The sequence below is a fragment of the Echeneis naucrates genome, chromosome 4 (genome assembly GCF_900963305.1).
Source record: "Echeneis naucrates chromosome 4, fEcheNa1.1, whole genome shotgun sequence".
Lineage (NCBI taxonomy): Eukaryota > Metazoa > Chordata > Actinopteri > Carangiformes > Echeneidae > Echeneis > Echeneis naucrates.
Genome location: NC_042514.1, coordinates 20,344,421 through 20,360,339, shown reverse-complemented (window position 1 = coordinate 20,360,339; position 15,919 = coordinate 20,344,421). Strand labels below are relative to the sequence as shown.

At 44.4% G+C, this 15,919-nt stretch overlaps 1 protein-coding gene across 1 annotated transcript in view; it reads left to right on the top strand.

Moving 5' to 3' along the window:
• The first annotated feature begins 236 nt into the window (after nucleotides 1-236).
• The window catches only part of grin3bb (glutamate receptor, ionotropic, N-methyl-D-aspartate 3Bb), a 42,657-nt gene continuing 26,974 nt past the window's right edge, over nucleotides 237-15,919 (top strand). Inside the window, exon 1 of the mRNA XM_029500217.1 lies at nucleotides 237-722. Within this exon, the coding sequence (XP_029356077.1) occupies nucleotides 237-722 (486 nt within the window). The remainder of the gene's footprint in view (nucleotides 723-15,919) is intronic.

Genomic DNA, 15,919 nt, shown 5'->3' with positions numbered 1-15,919 from the left:
CCACCTCCTCCTCTCCCGATGATCGCTTCCTCCATCACTTTTTCACTCAGCTCCACCACACTTTCCTTCAGCTCCTTGCTGCGCCCCCCGCACCTCCTGTTTTTTGGGAGGCCACCCCGCCTTCCCGTCTCCTCCCCTCTCAGTCTCTCTCCGCAGCTGCAGCAGCTTCTCGGTGTTTCGGCGGAGCAGAAGGAGAAAACGGAGGAGCGGCAGAGCGATGCTGAGAGCGCGGCAGGATGTCTTTCACCTCCTCCACCTTCTGGTCCCGGACCCTCGGAGCCTGCCTCCTCGTATTCCTCCTCGTGCCGCCGTGCCTCCTCCATCCGCAACCGTGCCACGTCTTGGCGCAGATCGGACACACTGTGCGCATCGGTGCGCTCCTGCCGGCGCAGCGGGGGGCTCGAGTTCAAGTCCAAGCAGCGCTGAACCGCGCCAGTGCCGCGATGAGGCGGAGCTGGGATTTGGATGCAGACCGGGAGCGGGAGCCAGACAGCTTCCTGCCGTACAACCTGAGCCTGGAGCTGGTGAACCGTCAGCCAGCCGCCGCCGACCCGGAGTCCCTGTTCCGGTGCGTGTGTCAGGGCGTGGTAGTGCAGGGAGTTTCAGCCGTTCTTGCCTTCCCGCAAACCCGCGAGGAGCTGCTACAGGTGGACCTCATGGCCTCCTTCCTGGAGGTCCCGTTTGTTAGCTTCATTCAAAGCGGAGAGCCGCTCCACCTGCAGGTATGCATCTCATCTTTACCTTAAAACTTGCATGTGCGCTCTGGGAGGAGGGACACCCAGTTCCCACTTAGCCCGATCTCACTCGGTCTAGCATGAGGTTTGTTGGTTGACCTTGACCTGTCTGAGGTGTGTAATGAAGCAGCTGGCTCAACACAAGGTGCAAGTGCTGAGACTGGTTCCGGCTTCTCAGGTTCTGAGATGTTCTGGGCCGTTCTGGGTCCTATGGGTGTATTTGAAGAAGTTTTAATGTAACAATCCAGTTTGACCTCTGTGTGTTTCTGGAGCCTGAATCTGGTTCATGTGAACTGGCATCAGGCCTCGTGTGGTCTGGATTCTTCATAAACTGCTAAAACACACACATGACATTTAAAACCTCCCAGTTAGGAAACTGCTTATCTCTTCTCCAGCTGAAATAACAGAGTTCACTTTTTGGAGTGGTGTAGGGGGGTCATAGTCCACATCTGGGTCCAGGTCTGCTGGTCTGAGGTCTTGTAAGTGGGAGAAATCTGAACAGAAGTTTTCTCATGGACATTGGCTCAATATTTAGTTGAATGTATGTTGTGATATCAGGTGACCAATGGGATTGATGCAGAATACTGACAATGACTGAAGTCATTTGAATATTGGCTGACTGTCAGCTGAATATTGGCTTAACGTTGGCTGATTGTTGGCTTAACGTAGGATGAATATTAGCTCAAGGTCGGCTGAATGTTGGCTCAATGCTGGCTGAATGATGGCTGAATGATGGCTGAATGTTGGTTGAACGTCACGCTGACCCGACATCTTGTTTTGCTGCCATGCTGTCAGTAGCCCCATATTTTTTCTGACATCAGAGATGAGACTCTTCTCCCTCTGTGATGATGATGTGATGATTGTGGGATTTCAATGGGACACCATTTTGTTGTCACTAGGTACTTCATTGGGGATTGGCAATCAAAATTTACTAAAATGTTAATATTAAAAATGATTATGTTAAAGGCTAACTTTAATTAAGATCAAAGTTAACCTGGTCTGCTGGTCACAATAGCCAAATCACCAGTTCAGTCTCATGAAATACTATTATTTTGGATCTCTGACTAAGAATTAACTTAGTAAGTACAGGCAAGTGGCATTTTTAAAGTGGAATAATTCAGAGTTCTGCAGAGAAGAGGTTGACAATATTAATTCCTGTGGGGCATCAAATAGACCAGCGTTTATGTTTAAGAATATTTATTATAAAGTAACAAGCTAACACACAGGTACTGCTCTATTATGGGCTGTATACATGTTTGCACGTGTGCTTGTGTGTCCCTGTGTATATAGCAGTGTGCAAGCAAGATGGCTGCTGGGACGACATATGATGTGGCTAAAGTATGTGTGAACATACAACAATCAGCATCATCTCCTGGCGTAGCTACAAGAAAGCCCAACAGAAGAACCAAATCTACATTTGTGTGTAGAAAGGTTGCTAGTGAACATTACCCAGTTTTGGACGAGCACTGTCCTGCCATTTGCTTTGTCAAATTCCAGTATGCAGAGTCCAGAGCTGCAGGTCAGAGTGGTTAGATTCCTCCTTTGTTCTATGGGTTGGTTGCGTTACTGGTGTTTCTGTTAAGTTGGCAGTTGATGCTAACTTGAGGCTTGCTGCTTGCAGGAAACAGCAGGGAGATGTTGCGTTGAGTCTGCTGGTGTTCAGGTTGTCCACACTTAGAAATCTCAGAGGACCCAAGCCAAGAGAAGAGCCCAAGAGGGCGCGGGTGAAGAAGAAAGCCTCAGGGGAAGAAAGAGAAAGAGGAGGAACAAACAGGTTTTTGTCGACCTGGGTCACATGTCTTACAGGTCTTACAGTTTGTGCTTGTGTTCTCACATAGGTCAGCATTGTGGGAGGTACAACTCAAAGGAGCCTCTTTTGTCTGTTGAAGAAAGGAGCATGTTGTCTTTTCCTTTACTTGAATGGGCTGTGGCCCAACAACGATGCTCATGATCATTATGGTTTGGACTCCATGCTCCACTGGTTCAGAACCAGCAGAGTATTCATTCTTCCTGACATCAGCAGCTCAGCTCAGGTCACATTTCAGCCCCTCTGACAACACAACACCACAGACACACACTTCATGCCTGATCTGTGATCTGACAAAAGGTTTTTCTTTAGAAATATGGGGACAAATACAAATAACAATTTAATGTTAAAACCTTTCATGTTTGTTTTCTAATTTGTTTGAGAAAGTGAGGTAACAACAATTGATCTGTCAGACTCCAGAATCTTCCCACTGGAGTTTTTGGACTCTGGACTCTTGGGTCCATCTCTGTAAAATGTAAATGTAATGTAAAAATCTTTTCTCAAGTGTAATGAAAATAGCTGAATTCAGAATCAGCCTCAAAGAAAACATCTTCAAAGTGTGAAATCAACAGACCTTCTTTCCCTCATCCTCCTCTCCCTCCTCCTCCTCCATTTTCTTACTCCATCCCCTCCACTTCCTCTTACTGTACAATTAAAGCTTGGGATCTCAGGTTTAGTTAGAATCTAAAATCAAACTTGTTAATCAGCCACATTTTACTCTATTTTGTTTAGTTTTTCTATGTCCCTGTCTGACCCAGAAAGTGCCAGCTCTTCCTACTGGGCGTTTTCAGAGTAAAAGCCTGATGAGATTATCTTTGCTGGGGTTTTCATTTCACGCCGAAAACAATCCTATTACATCTGCAGGAGGATTTGAGGGGTTCCCTTGCTTTAATCGTGTCCTTCATGATACAACAGAATATTCTGACTCAGACAGGTGTCAGTTGAAATAGTCAGCAGGACCGGGACTGGGACTGGGACTGTGCAAGAGTCAAACGTGTCCTAGTCTCCTGCTGTTGAAAGTGAAGCATGTGCACACACAGTGGCTAGAATCTGCTGCTAGAACAGTTGAACATGGAGGGTGGAAGAAGTGGATGGAGCTCCGCTGACGTTCAGCTGTCTGTGGGAGTGACAGTCATTTCATCACGAGCTGCTATTTTACTAAATGAAAGATTTAAACGCATTACCAGATACACACACACACACACACACACACACACTGGTGGGTGTGTGATAACACTGCATTTGTTCTCACATTTGTTTCTGATAATTCACTTTTGAAAACACTGTAATTATATTAAATTATGTTATTGTCACATGAAACAGTTTAATAATGGGAAAATAAATGTTGTTGTTGCAATGGAGTGAGTGTTCCTTTGTGCTCCCAAATCAGAGGTGGCCTCAGCCAATTGTGCATACGCTCAGTTGGGAGGTGAGACAGCCCACATCCATTCATTTACCCAACATGAAGACAGGTTGGTCTGGCGGTTGAGAAAGCTGACAATGAGCTGTCAGCTATAATTTCTACCGCTTCCTTATTATTTGGTCCTGGAACTTAGATAAGTATTACAGGTATTTGTCCAAAATTCCATGGAAGATACAAACCTCTACTAGCACTTGAAAAGAACAAAAATAAATTGGAAATCAAATTGCAATGTCTGTCAAAAGAAATTCCCTTAGATATTTTCCCTAAATTGCCCAGTCCTACAAAGGACTATACCTCATGGTGGTGGTGATGAGCGGCGTCCATTCACCAGATCATTACTTCACTATAAATGAAGTTAACCATCCTGTACTTCACCACTTTGTGCTACGCTATGCTTAATAAAACTATGCCCAGTCAACTTCACTGGCTAAAAAAAGAACGGTGTTCTCTAGCATTTTGTTCCTAAAGTCCAGTGAGTTGGCTATCTTCCTGGTTGTGTGTCTTTTATGTTTGAGAACACACCGCATTATTCTTTTCATAGAGTCAGCCATTCCACGTAAACTCTACACGTAAAGCTACAGCTCCAAAAACGGCAGGCAGACCCAGACACCTCATGGCGCCCAGTAAAACTTGGTCACCACTACTGAAACGGTGCAGAAAACGGATGGTCCAGGAGCAGCACACTGAACCGGGTGTTCAGGCTTTGGTTGAGAAGGAGCGCGAGAACAGCTGGTTTCATGTTGTCTATTAATTCCTCAAGTCACAATACAGGGACCGGCTCTCATCAGGTCTTCCCAATCATGAAAGGACTGGTCCTGACACCTAAAAGAGGCTTTTTTGTAAATAACAAAACGTAATAATTGAGGGCCAGCGTTTCCAGAACAGAACAAATCGGAGTTCAGTGACTCTTACAACCTCTGTCCACATGGTGGACAGAGGTGGATATCACATATGCCGAAACATCAGCCGAGGGATCAGGACGACGACCTGGATGTCAAACAGAAGGGGATTATCACTGTGTCAGAGGATGAGGCAGCAGAGTCTCAGTCGATCCTCCGTCTGCTGTTGGCAGCAACTTTGACTGCAGGGTGTATAAAGGGGTGAGGTGGTGTCTTTTTTTCCCAATGGCCCAGTTTCAGCTTCAGGTTGAGAAGCCAGCAGATTAAACTCTGGGGGTTTGGAGTCTTAATGTGAAACCATGGACTGTTCAAGGCCAGAAGATGGAGGTGGACAGGTTTTCAGTTTCTACCCTTGTTTGGCTGTTAAGTATTTTATCTTCACAGGGACACAAAGACACAGGGACTCCAATGTACAAAGACACAGGGACTCAGGGACACAAAGACACAGGGACTCAGGGACACAAAGACACAGGGACTTAGCGACACAAAGACACAAGGACTCAGCGACACAAAGACTCAGGGACACAAAGACACAGGGACTCAGGGACACAAAGACACAAGGACTCAGCGACACAAAGACTCAGGGACACAAAGACACAGGGACTCAGTGATACAAAGACACAGGGACTCAGGGACACAAAGACACAGGGACTTAGCGATACAAAGACACAGGGACTCAAGGACACAAAGACACAGGGACTTAGTGACACAAAGACACAAGGACTCAGCGACACAAAGACACAGGGACTCAGTGATACAAAGACACAGGGACTCAGGGACACAAAGACACAGGGACTCAGCGATACAAAGACACAGGGACTCCTACGCACAAAGACACAGGGACTCCTACGCCCAAAGACATAGGGACTCCTATGTACAAAGACACAGGGACCAAAATATTGATTGTGAACAATGGCAGGATGAGGATGGCTTTCTTTGTTTTCTGTCCGTGTACACAGGCCACGTGATTTTACTCTGGCTGAACCTGAAAACCAGCCGATAAAACCTGAAAAAAATTGATGAAGTTCAGATGGTTGGTGATTGTTTTGTTTGGTGCTTTGATCTGCGTTCAAATCATAACAAAATGAGGGAAGTTTGGTTTAAGGGATGATGGTGACAAGATGAGGTCATGTGATGATGTATTTCCTCCATCCCTCAGTCATTCACTGAAAAAAAGAAAAAAACCGATAAAACCTTTAAAAATATGAATATGCTGTGATCTGTGTTTCTTTGACAGTTCAGTTGGCTTCTATGTTTGCTGTTAGTGCAGCATCATCTTCTAAAACATGTAAATGAGGTTTGATCTGAACATGTCATTAACTGAGAAACTGACTGAGAAAACCTTTGAAAATATGAATGAGGTTTGGTTTTCTGGTTACATAATGTGTTCTGGTTGTTTTTAGTTACACAACCAGCTGCGCTTATAATTTAAAATTGAACGTGTATAAGTCTGGACTGAGCCCAAAGATGCTGATGGACAGATGGACTTGGATCAGGTCAGTGATCAATGAGCAGCAGATGGAGAGATGTTTTAAGATGATCAAGCTAACTTTGCAGCTTTATTTTTGAAAATATCAGCATTCTGAGCAGGCTGATGTCTGTCTGTCACCATGGTATCGCTGAGATATTTAGGGGAACACATGAAATGATCCGATGTTTTGATTAGACATCAGGCTGAGACGTGATGACAACACAGTGAGATCAGCTGCCGGTCAGATCAGGTGTGATGTCACAGGTGTTTCAGACTGTGTCATGTGCTTGTGCAGGATTGTGGTTAAACTCAGCCTGGTGCTGGGAGAGCTGAGTCTGTTAATCCTTCTGACGAGCAATTGCAGATTAGTTTCCCATCATATATGACTTGTGTCTTTTTCTTTGACCTCACCTCTGAGATTTATACACCAGGTGTTGGTGTATAAAGTGACAGACACATCCACACTAGAAATTCTTGGTGCCTGAGCTTAGTGTGGATTAAACCAGTCAGAGGTTTACACCAAGGTACTTGCATCAGAGACTAGTGACCCTGGCCAGAAACTGGTGATCTATATCGAGGTCAAGGTCAAGGTAAACTTTACTATCCCACAAGTGGGAAAGGTTGCTTGGCAGTTATTGGTGTATAAGGTGTATACAATAGGGGATAGGACACATCATTGTGGTGCCCCAGTATTCATAGTTTTTAATGATGAGACACATGAATTAAATTTCACTTGTTGAATGCGATTAGTCAGAAAGTCAGATATCCACAGAACTAGTCTGGGATTTACCTCGAGGTGTAGGAGTTTCTCCGCCATCAGGCGAGGTTGAATTGTATTAAAAGCACTGCTGAAGTCTATGGACACAATCTTTACAAGGCTCTTTGACAGGACTGGCGATTCCAGCCAGAAACTGGTGATAGAAGTGTGACTTGTGATCCAGGGGGGTGTGATGTCACAGCTGTCTGGTCCCTAATGGATCCGTTTTCAGTTAGTACCCATGTTTTCATGCAGACTACCTTATTCATTTCCCCTTTGACCTCAGTCCAATGTCTGTTTGTCTTCAATGGTACAGTACCCTCTGGGAATTGTAGCCAAATTTTGAGCGCTTTAACTCTTTGTTGGTCTCACAGAAATATAGTCACATGTGAGCTGTCTGTCCAAAACCTAATTAACAACCTCGTTAGGAGACCTAACGAGGTTGTTAATTAGTGCTGACGGTTCAGTCTCTGCAGGCTGATAAACAAACTGATGATAACATATCACACTGGACCCAGACCAGCTGGACACACACACACACACACACACCAAAACTGAAGCTGAATGTGTGTGTGTGTGAGTGACAACTGTTGGATACCTCTGATTAGTGCAGCTTCCTGAGCTTTGAGTTGTAGGTGACCTGTGTTCATGTGGGCTCCAACTTGGGACATGCCCCACTATCTGCAGTGACTGTGTAAGATCGGAAACACACGAGTCTTTGGTGTGTCGTTGTTGCTGTATTTTCTCCAGAGAACCCACGGTTGTTGTGTAGTTTGTAACAGTGGCAGTTTGTTGTTATTATGTTTCCAGTGTGAAATAAACAGTGAGACTTTGAGCTGCAGGATGAAGCAAATGTCTTTGATCAGAGGATTATCCTGATGCCTGTGCCGTCACTGGGACTCCTGTCTGTCACGTCCTCACTCTGCGTTTCCACAGTAACACCAACTGTATGTTGGTTTGACTGGCTCTCTGATGGACAGATGAAAATAAACAACTGTGAGTTGGGCTGATACTCAGGGATGCAATCTTGGGGGGGGGGGTGGAAAACGGCCACTGAAGCTGAAGTTAGTTTCCCTTTAGACTGCCCACAACCTCATCAATTGGCTCTGCTGTTTCTTGCTTAGGTGTGATTGGCCCCGCTGTTACTCCATCAACGCCTGGACTTGCACACCGGTGTTTGGCTAGATGGCCACGAGTCCGTGTATGTGGCAAAGTGACAGCTTTGTATTAAAAAGGTTTATCGGGCTGTAGTTTATCAGGGCACTGTTCAGGCAGTACAGGCGGTACTCAAGCCAGTTGTGTTCCCCCACCTCTGAAATCAGAATTTTGTTCCTGCTGATACTCGTGTACCAGCCGTAGAGACTGAATCGTTCAACCAGGAAACCTGAGGCCATAACTGACACTGTGGTGGTTTTATCAGTGCAGCAGACACTTATACTTAGACACTCAGACGGTAACACTGAGAGAAAGACACAAGTGTATTCCTAATGGGTGATGGGAGGTGATTGACTGGGTTGTTGATAGGATGCCTCTGGAAGGAAATTGGAGCGGTGGATGCCTTCCAGGACCAACACGGTGTGAGTGAAGTTCTCCTCTTATCAGCTGCTGAACTGTTAGCACACTAATATCCTATGTGTTGGGACTGAGGGCAGGTTGTTCTCTGATCATTAGCCTGTTGTTTTCTGTGGCAAATAATTATATTTTATGATTGTGTTCATGTTGTGGGTTTGATGTGCAGTCTTAGCTCTACAGGGATAAGAGGAGAGCGCAAACAACCTTATGGTGGACTCCATCAAACAGCCTGAGCATCTGCTTTGAACATCATCTTCTTCTTCTGTTTAGATTTTCTGTTTAAAGCAGAGGGTCAGACCAGCTGTTCTCCCAACAGGCCTTGCTGTCACAGCAGCCAGAAGTGTTGGTGTGTTGGTGCTTTCGTCCACAAATAAACATCAGAGTGAGAACTCTTCAGGTAACTTGGAGCTAACAGTTGCTTGCTGATTTATTCATGTGTAACATTAATTTGTCACCACCTGACAGAAAATCATTCGCCAACTGTTTGAGAATGTTTTATCATTAAAGTAGGAGGTGCTGCTCTTCATTGAGACGGGTGGGTGCACAAAAGACTTACAGCAGAAAGCACAAAACGGTGGATTCAGTTTTCATTTTGTTGTTTTAGTCCTTTGCAAGTATTGCATAACAAATAATTCTCAGGTTTACCAATGTGATATTTGGGTTTTGGGTAAAACATTTTAGAGAGGGAGAGAAACTAATTTATTTTATCTTATCTAATTTTATCGCAATAACAACAGCTAGAGAAAAAAGTCAGTCTCAAAATATGAACCTGTGGGAATTAGAGATGCAAATTATCGATTAATTCACAAATCAAAAGTTGGTTCAATTTATTGAGCAATTGGTAATTAATTAGTGATTTTCCCGACACCATGAATTCTCCTCTCTATCTTTATATATATTTTCTAAATATAAAAAGCTAAAAATTGCTTATGATATGTTGAATAAAAAATGCATGCCATATTCCTTATTCAATGAATTATTGTAGCATTTGGGATACAGTACAGACAATAGCATTTCCTGTAGGATAGCAAAGTGAATTCTGCATATAAAGATATTTAAGCTAGTTTAAAATGAAAAATAAATTGTGCATTGGCTCATCTGTGAAGTTTAGTAGCTCTCAAAATTCCTCGCCCTCAACCATGCTTAATGGCATAATGTCTCCTTCAGTCATGTCGGACATCTTCTAATTAATGTCTGCTTTCCTGTTATTGCATACCCCACCTTCCTATTTATGGCTGAAATGATAACTTGAGTCCCTCAAATATTTTGATTACAAAAAATAATTGAGGCAATTATTCTTGAATAGAAACTTAATTGAATTCATTTCATTGGCATTATACGACATGCTCTGCTTTTGTTTCACACAGCCAGTTATTACTGACGCACGTTTCCTAATTCAGTGGCATGATCATAGATAAGATGAAGCAAAGCCAAGAGAAAAAGACAGAAAAGAATAACAGATGTGAAATGTCAAAGCTGTGGGATCATTTCAAGTTGCAAAAAATTTGAGCAGTGCAGTGCCTCTCCTGCAGCATATCTTCAATGATGCAGCACTTAACCTGAAAATACTGAAGTCCACGGAGCGGAGTGGAGCCGACACAGGGTAACGCAACACAACATAAACACGCTACTTAAATATTTTTTGATCCTTCTTCTCCTTTTTACCATTAGAAGAAAAAAAGAAAGTAGTAAAGACTGGGATAAACCCTGCTGCACCAGTCTCCCCGAGTACTTTTCATTCAGCACATTTTCATTCGATATTATTGACATACATATATTGGATACATTGAGGAACTGATAGATTGTACTACTGAATGTTGGAATAGAAGTCTCTGGTCACAATGAGTCATGACCTGGACTTTAAAAGGTGACTTTGTATTCTCCTACACATTGCTATTTAACATGACAAAATTATTTATTCGGTTACTTGTTTGTTCAATGAAATCATTGATGGAATTACCACAATAATTGATAGCCCTTTCTGACACTGTAAGGTGGGAAGAATGAAGTATTTAGGTGGTAATTTAACAAACTTGTTGAGTTTTTGTATTTAAAAGTAGCACCACATGGTGCACATTTAGCTTCTGGTCATCATTTATTTGTTTGAAATGGTCCCACGCTGCACTGCATGTTTGCTGCGTGTTACCAGAATGGGTCAGACTAAACTTAGACCTTGGTCTAAATTGCAATGCCCGAGAGCCCTCCGCTCTTCATCAGCAGCTCCTGTGCTGTCAGGAGTCACTTTCACCTGCTGAGTCTGACTGCAGGCCAGTGTTGATACAGCAGCTTATTAACCTCCTCGGGCCGATGGTTGTAGTCTGCCCTCCAGCAGGAAGCTGACGGATGCTGTTAACACTCAGACCACGAGGACCCAAATCAATGATGATTTACATCTGTGATGGACCGGTGACCTGTCCAGGGCGTACACCGCCCTTGACCAAAGTGAGCTGGGATTGGCTCCAGCCCCTTCTGTGACCCAGGAATGGATAAGCAGTGGAAAATGAATGGATGAATGATTTACGTGATCATTGTTTTGGCATTTTTAGAAGGTTTATTCCAAGTGAAGCCATGTCATATGGAACAATTGTATTTTAACTTTTATATGTATGTTTTTTCATTGATCAGAGCAAAAGCACACCAGATTATTTCCCTTAAAATAAATTTAAATAAATTTTCATTCAATTTTGAGTGGAAAAACAGGGGCCGCCAGCAAAATTTAGTGGGACTTTGATACAATTTGTTCCTTCCTCGTTCAAGATGCTGTTTTTGCTTGAGTTAGGGTTCGTGCCATGTCCAGACCTGTGGAGACCAGATTTGATGGAAACAGTTATCATCATTGTGTCAGTCAGTTCCTAGCAGGGAAACCCACATCCTTCCAGGGACAGCTTGATCTAGCTGACTCCAGCTGGAACCAGGTTTTGGTGAACAGAAGAGTCTTCATCACGAGTCAATAATTTTTCATTAAAAACAGACTCATCTCACTGTCACACTCCAGCTCATTTTCCTTTAGTGCCCCCTCAGGATAACATGCTGCTTCTTCTGCTGTTTGAGTTGCTGCTCAACTGACATTAAGGTCTTTTTCTCGAAACCAGAGATGCTTCAAATAAAAAGGACAAAACTGTTCAATTACAGAAATATCAAAATCAGCGTTTGAAGTTTCTCTGGTCGCTTGTCTGCTCAAATTAAACTCTCCTCATGAAAAGATTAATGTTTCCACACTGAAAAAAAAGAGGAGGAATGTTTAAGTGAGGAGGAGGAGGAGGAGGAGGAAGACTCAGAGTGAGGAGGAGGAAGGTTCAGAGAACAGAAATGATTTTGTTATCGACTTCTCAGCTTCTTCTTAAATTCTGAAGAGAAAGTGTGTGTGTGTGTATGCACATTAGAAGAGGGTAGTGGGGGTTACTGCCTGATAGCACCATCCAATCAGACAGCAGAACAGAAAATCAAACCATTTCTCAATCTGTCTAAGAGACACAGGCAAACCTCTCTGTCTCTCTGTATCTCTCTCTCTGTCTCTTTCTGTCTCTGTCTGTCTGTATCTCTCTATCTCTGTCTGTCTCTCTGTCTGTCTGTCTCTGTCTCTTTCTGTCTCTCTGTATCTCTGTCTCTGTCTGTCTCTGTCTCTTTCTGTCTCTCTGTATCTCTGTCTCTGTCTGTCTGTCTCTCTGTAGCTCTCTCTGTCTCTGTCTGTCTGTCTGTTTCTGTCTCTGTCTGTCTGTTTCTGTCTCTGTCTGTCTGTCTCTCTGTATCTCTTTGTCTCTGTCTCTTTGTATCTCTCTGTCTGTCTGGTTCTCTGTATCTCTCTCTGTCTCTCTGGCTGTCTCTGTGTCTGTTTGTCTCTCTGTATAATGTCGTTATCTCTGTCTGTCTCTCTGTATCTCTGTCTCTGTCTCTGTCTATCTGTCTGTCTCTCTCTCTGTCTGTCTCTTTGTATAATGTCTCTGTCTCTGTCTGTCTGTCTCTCTGTATCTCTCTCTGTCTCTGGCTGTCTCGGTCTCTGTTTGTCTCTCTGTATAATGTCTCTATCTCTGTCTGTCTCTGTCTCTTTCTGTCTCTCTGTATCTCTGTCTCTGTCTGTCTCTCTGTATAATGTCTCTGTCTCTGTCTGTCTCTCTCTCTCTGTCTGTCTCTCTGTATAATGTCTCTGTCTCTGTCTGTCTCTCTGTATAATGTCTCTGTCTGTCTGACTGTCTGTCTGTCTCTCTGTATAATGTCTCTGTCTGTTTGTTGGCCTGTCTCTCTGTATCTCTGTCTCTGTCTGTCTCTCTGTATAATATCTGTCTGTCTGTCTGTCTCTCTGTACCTCTGTCTCTGTCTGTCTGTCTGTCTGTACCTCTGTCTCTGTCTGTCTGTCTGTCTGTCTGTCTCTCTGCATAACGTCTCTGTCTGTCTGACTGTCTGTCTGTCTCTCTGTATAATGTCTCTGTCTGTTTGTCGGTCTGTCTCTCTGTACCTCTGTCTCTGTCTGTCTCTCTGTATAATGTCTCTCTCTGTACCTCTGTCTCTGTCTATCTCTCTGTAGTAGTATCAGTAGAGTGTGCTCTGTATTTCGGTGTTTTAGGTTTTTCTACCTTTTCTTCTATTGTATGTGTTTTTATTTGTGTGTTTATATTTTTCTTTCTCACGGTTGTTGTAGTTATTCACTAAGGGTATTTGGTGTCTGTTTTTTGGGGCTGGTTCCCGGCTCGGTGGGGTGGGATGCCCGTGGTGGAGGGTGGTGTGTAGTTTGAGAAGCTGGCATGCCATCAAACTGGTGCCGGCGGTGAGCTGCTCCGTGGAGGAGGCCAGTTTGGCAGTGGGATGCAGAGCTGTGAAGTCCACCTCCCACACGAATAGAGCCATTGTCATGTTTTTGGAAAGCACAGCTAAAGCCAGTGAAGATCATGATCTCCAACACCCTTCGTTTATTAGAAACAAAGTCCTGACTAAGGAGCTGTGTTGGTACGGACAGCTGGTGTCTCCCATTAAGATGGTGTCCCTGGGCTGTAAGGCCCTCCAGCTCAGAAGTGGTTTGTCACCGCAGACAGGTGTTCACGGTGCTGAAGGGCAACTTGGACCTCAACCTGTCCTTCAGTTTTAAGGTTGACGGGTTTAACTACATGGTGTTTGCCACGTTGGACACCATGAAGTATTTCACCAATCCGGTGGCCCCCCACAGCTGACCAGAGTGGGCGGGGAGATTGGTGTTCCCAGGGCCGATAGAGCCTGCTGCCGGTGTGGGGTCAGATGCTTCTGTCCCCACCGGTGTCCCCTTGGGGGACTGAAGGTAGCGATCGACAACAGGCAGAACAAGAGCAGCAAGGTGAGCTGGTTTCTGAGGGGGAACTTAGTGAGGACAGATCAGAAACACCAGCAGCTGGAAACAGTACTGATGGAAAGGAAAAAGGAAAATGTTTCAGTGTGTGGAGGTCTCTCTGAGGATGAAGACATGTCCGATGAAGAGTTACTGAAATGGCACAAAAGAGAAAAAACCAAGAATGTGATCAGAGTAGTATGAAGGCAGTCAAAGTAAGGGGAGCTAAGGCAGGAAAGCCAGCAGCTGAGTCAGAGAGTGAGTTGGTCCTAACACTGGAGGACCAGCACAATCAGCATGCTCCTGTTGAAATCTGAAAGTTTCTGAAGGACACCAAAGGTCAAAAACTAGTGAAAGTGGAAGATCATTTCCCAGACCTGAAGGTCTTCATTAACTCAGCCAGACCCCTCACCAGGGAGACGATGTTCTGACTGAACAGGAAATATACAGACTGAACAAACTGATACTCAGGGTCAGATTCCAACTCAGTGCTAATGACGATGTTTGAGAAGGACTTGTGTTGGTCTGTTTTACTGTGGTCCTTCTGTGTGTTGTCCTGAAGCCTCTCTCTCATGTGGAAATTTAAAGTAGGGACCCTGAACTTAAAATGAGCCAGAGACGACAGTTAAAGAGCTGCTCCGTTTAGACTCATGGAGCTGAAGCAGATAGATGTCATGATGGTTCAGCAGACACACCTCAGATAATGAGAGCCAGCGGGCTGGCTGCAGTGGAGGGGTGGGGGCCATCTTCTGCAGGAGCTTCCTGCCCGCTTCTTTCACTGCAGAGGAGGTGATCGAGGGCCACTTCCTGGAGGTCAAAGCTCAGTTTGAGAAGGCCAACACAGTTTTTTGTTGTGTCTGGCAGTATGGGGAGTTTTATGTGACGCCATCATGAGCTGCAACAGCGATGAGTTTTTGTTTTTAGGGGGGGACTTGAACTGCACTTCGAATCCAGCACTGGACAGGAACTACCATGAGCCTCATCCTGCCTCATCACACAGACTCACAGACAGCTGACTGAGGCACACGAGCTGTCGGATGTGTGGAGGACCTTCCACAACCACGACAGATAGTAAAGCCGGAGTCACTGCAGGGACAACAGGATATCTCTCTGGTTAGACAGGCCCCGGTGGCTGCGGCTCTCAGTGCTTGGGGCTGTGGACGCAGGGGCCCCGGCTCCAGTGGCTGGGGCTCCAGTCCCAGCAGAGACTCCGGCCGTGGAGGCAGGGGTTATGGACACGTCAGTGCACTCTGATGATAATGGTCAGGGTAAGAATTAAGAATTAAGAATTAAGAATAGGGTAAGAGTCAGACAGAAAAGTTGTCCACTGAGGCAGTGAGTGAAGAAGTAATAGATGATATATCTGATGATAACTTCTTAAAAATATCACAGAAAGGAAAGAGTCCAGATGCTGCACTAAAAAGCACAAAAGTTAAAAAGGTGACACAGGAGGAGCAGCACAGTCTTTACTCTCCTGCTGAAATGAAAACGTTTTTAGAAAAGACCAAAGAAGCCAGACTGCCAGCGACTGAGGATCATTTCTCTGACCTGGACCTATTTATTCAGTCAGCGATGCCTCAGACCAGAAAGTTAGGGAAGTTTGAGGATGTGCTGATAAATCTGGAGATTTACAGACTGAAAAAACTCATTTTGAGAGCTAAAGCGCAAATCATCAATAATAAAGATGATTGTTAAACAGTTTTATGCTTTTCTCTCTTTCTTCTAGTTTGTTTACTGCTGTTTCCCTTTTAATCTCTCCATCCGTGTGTGATTTTAAACTCGGCAGCTTAAACCTGAATGATCTAAAAAGAGCTATTGTTTTTAAGATGATGGAGATAAAAAATAAGTTAAATGTGTTGTTAGTACAGGAGACACACAGCGGTATGGACAATGAGAGCAACTGGAGGAGGGCTTTTAATGGGAATATAACTTTAAGTCACAAATCCAGCTGCAGTGGGGGAGT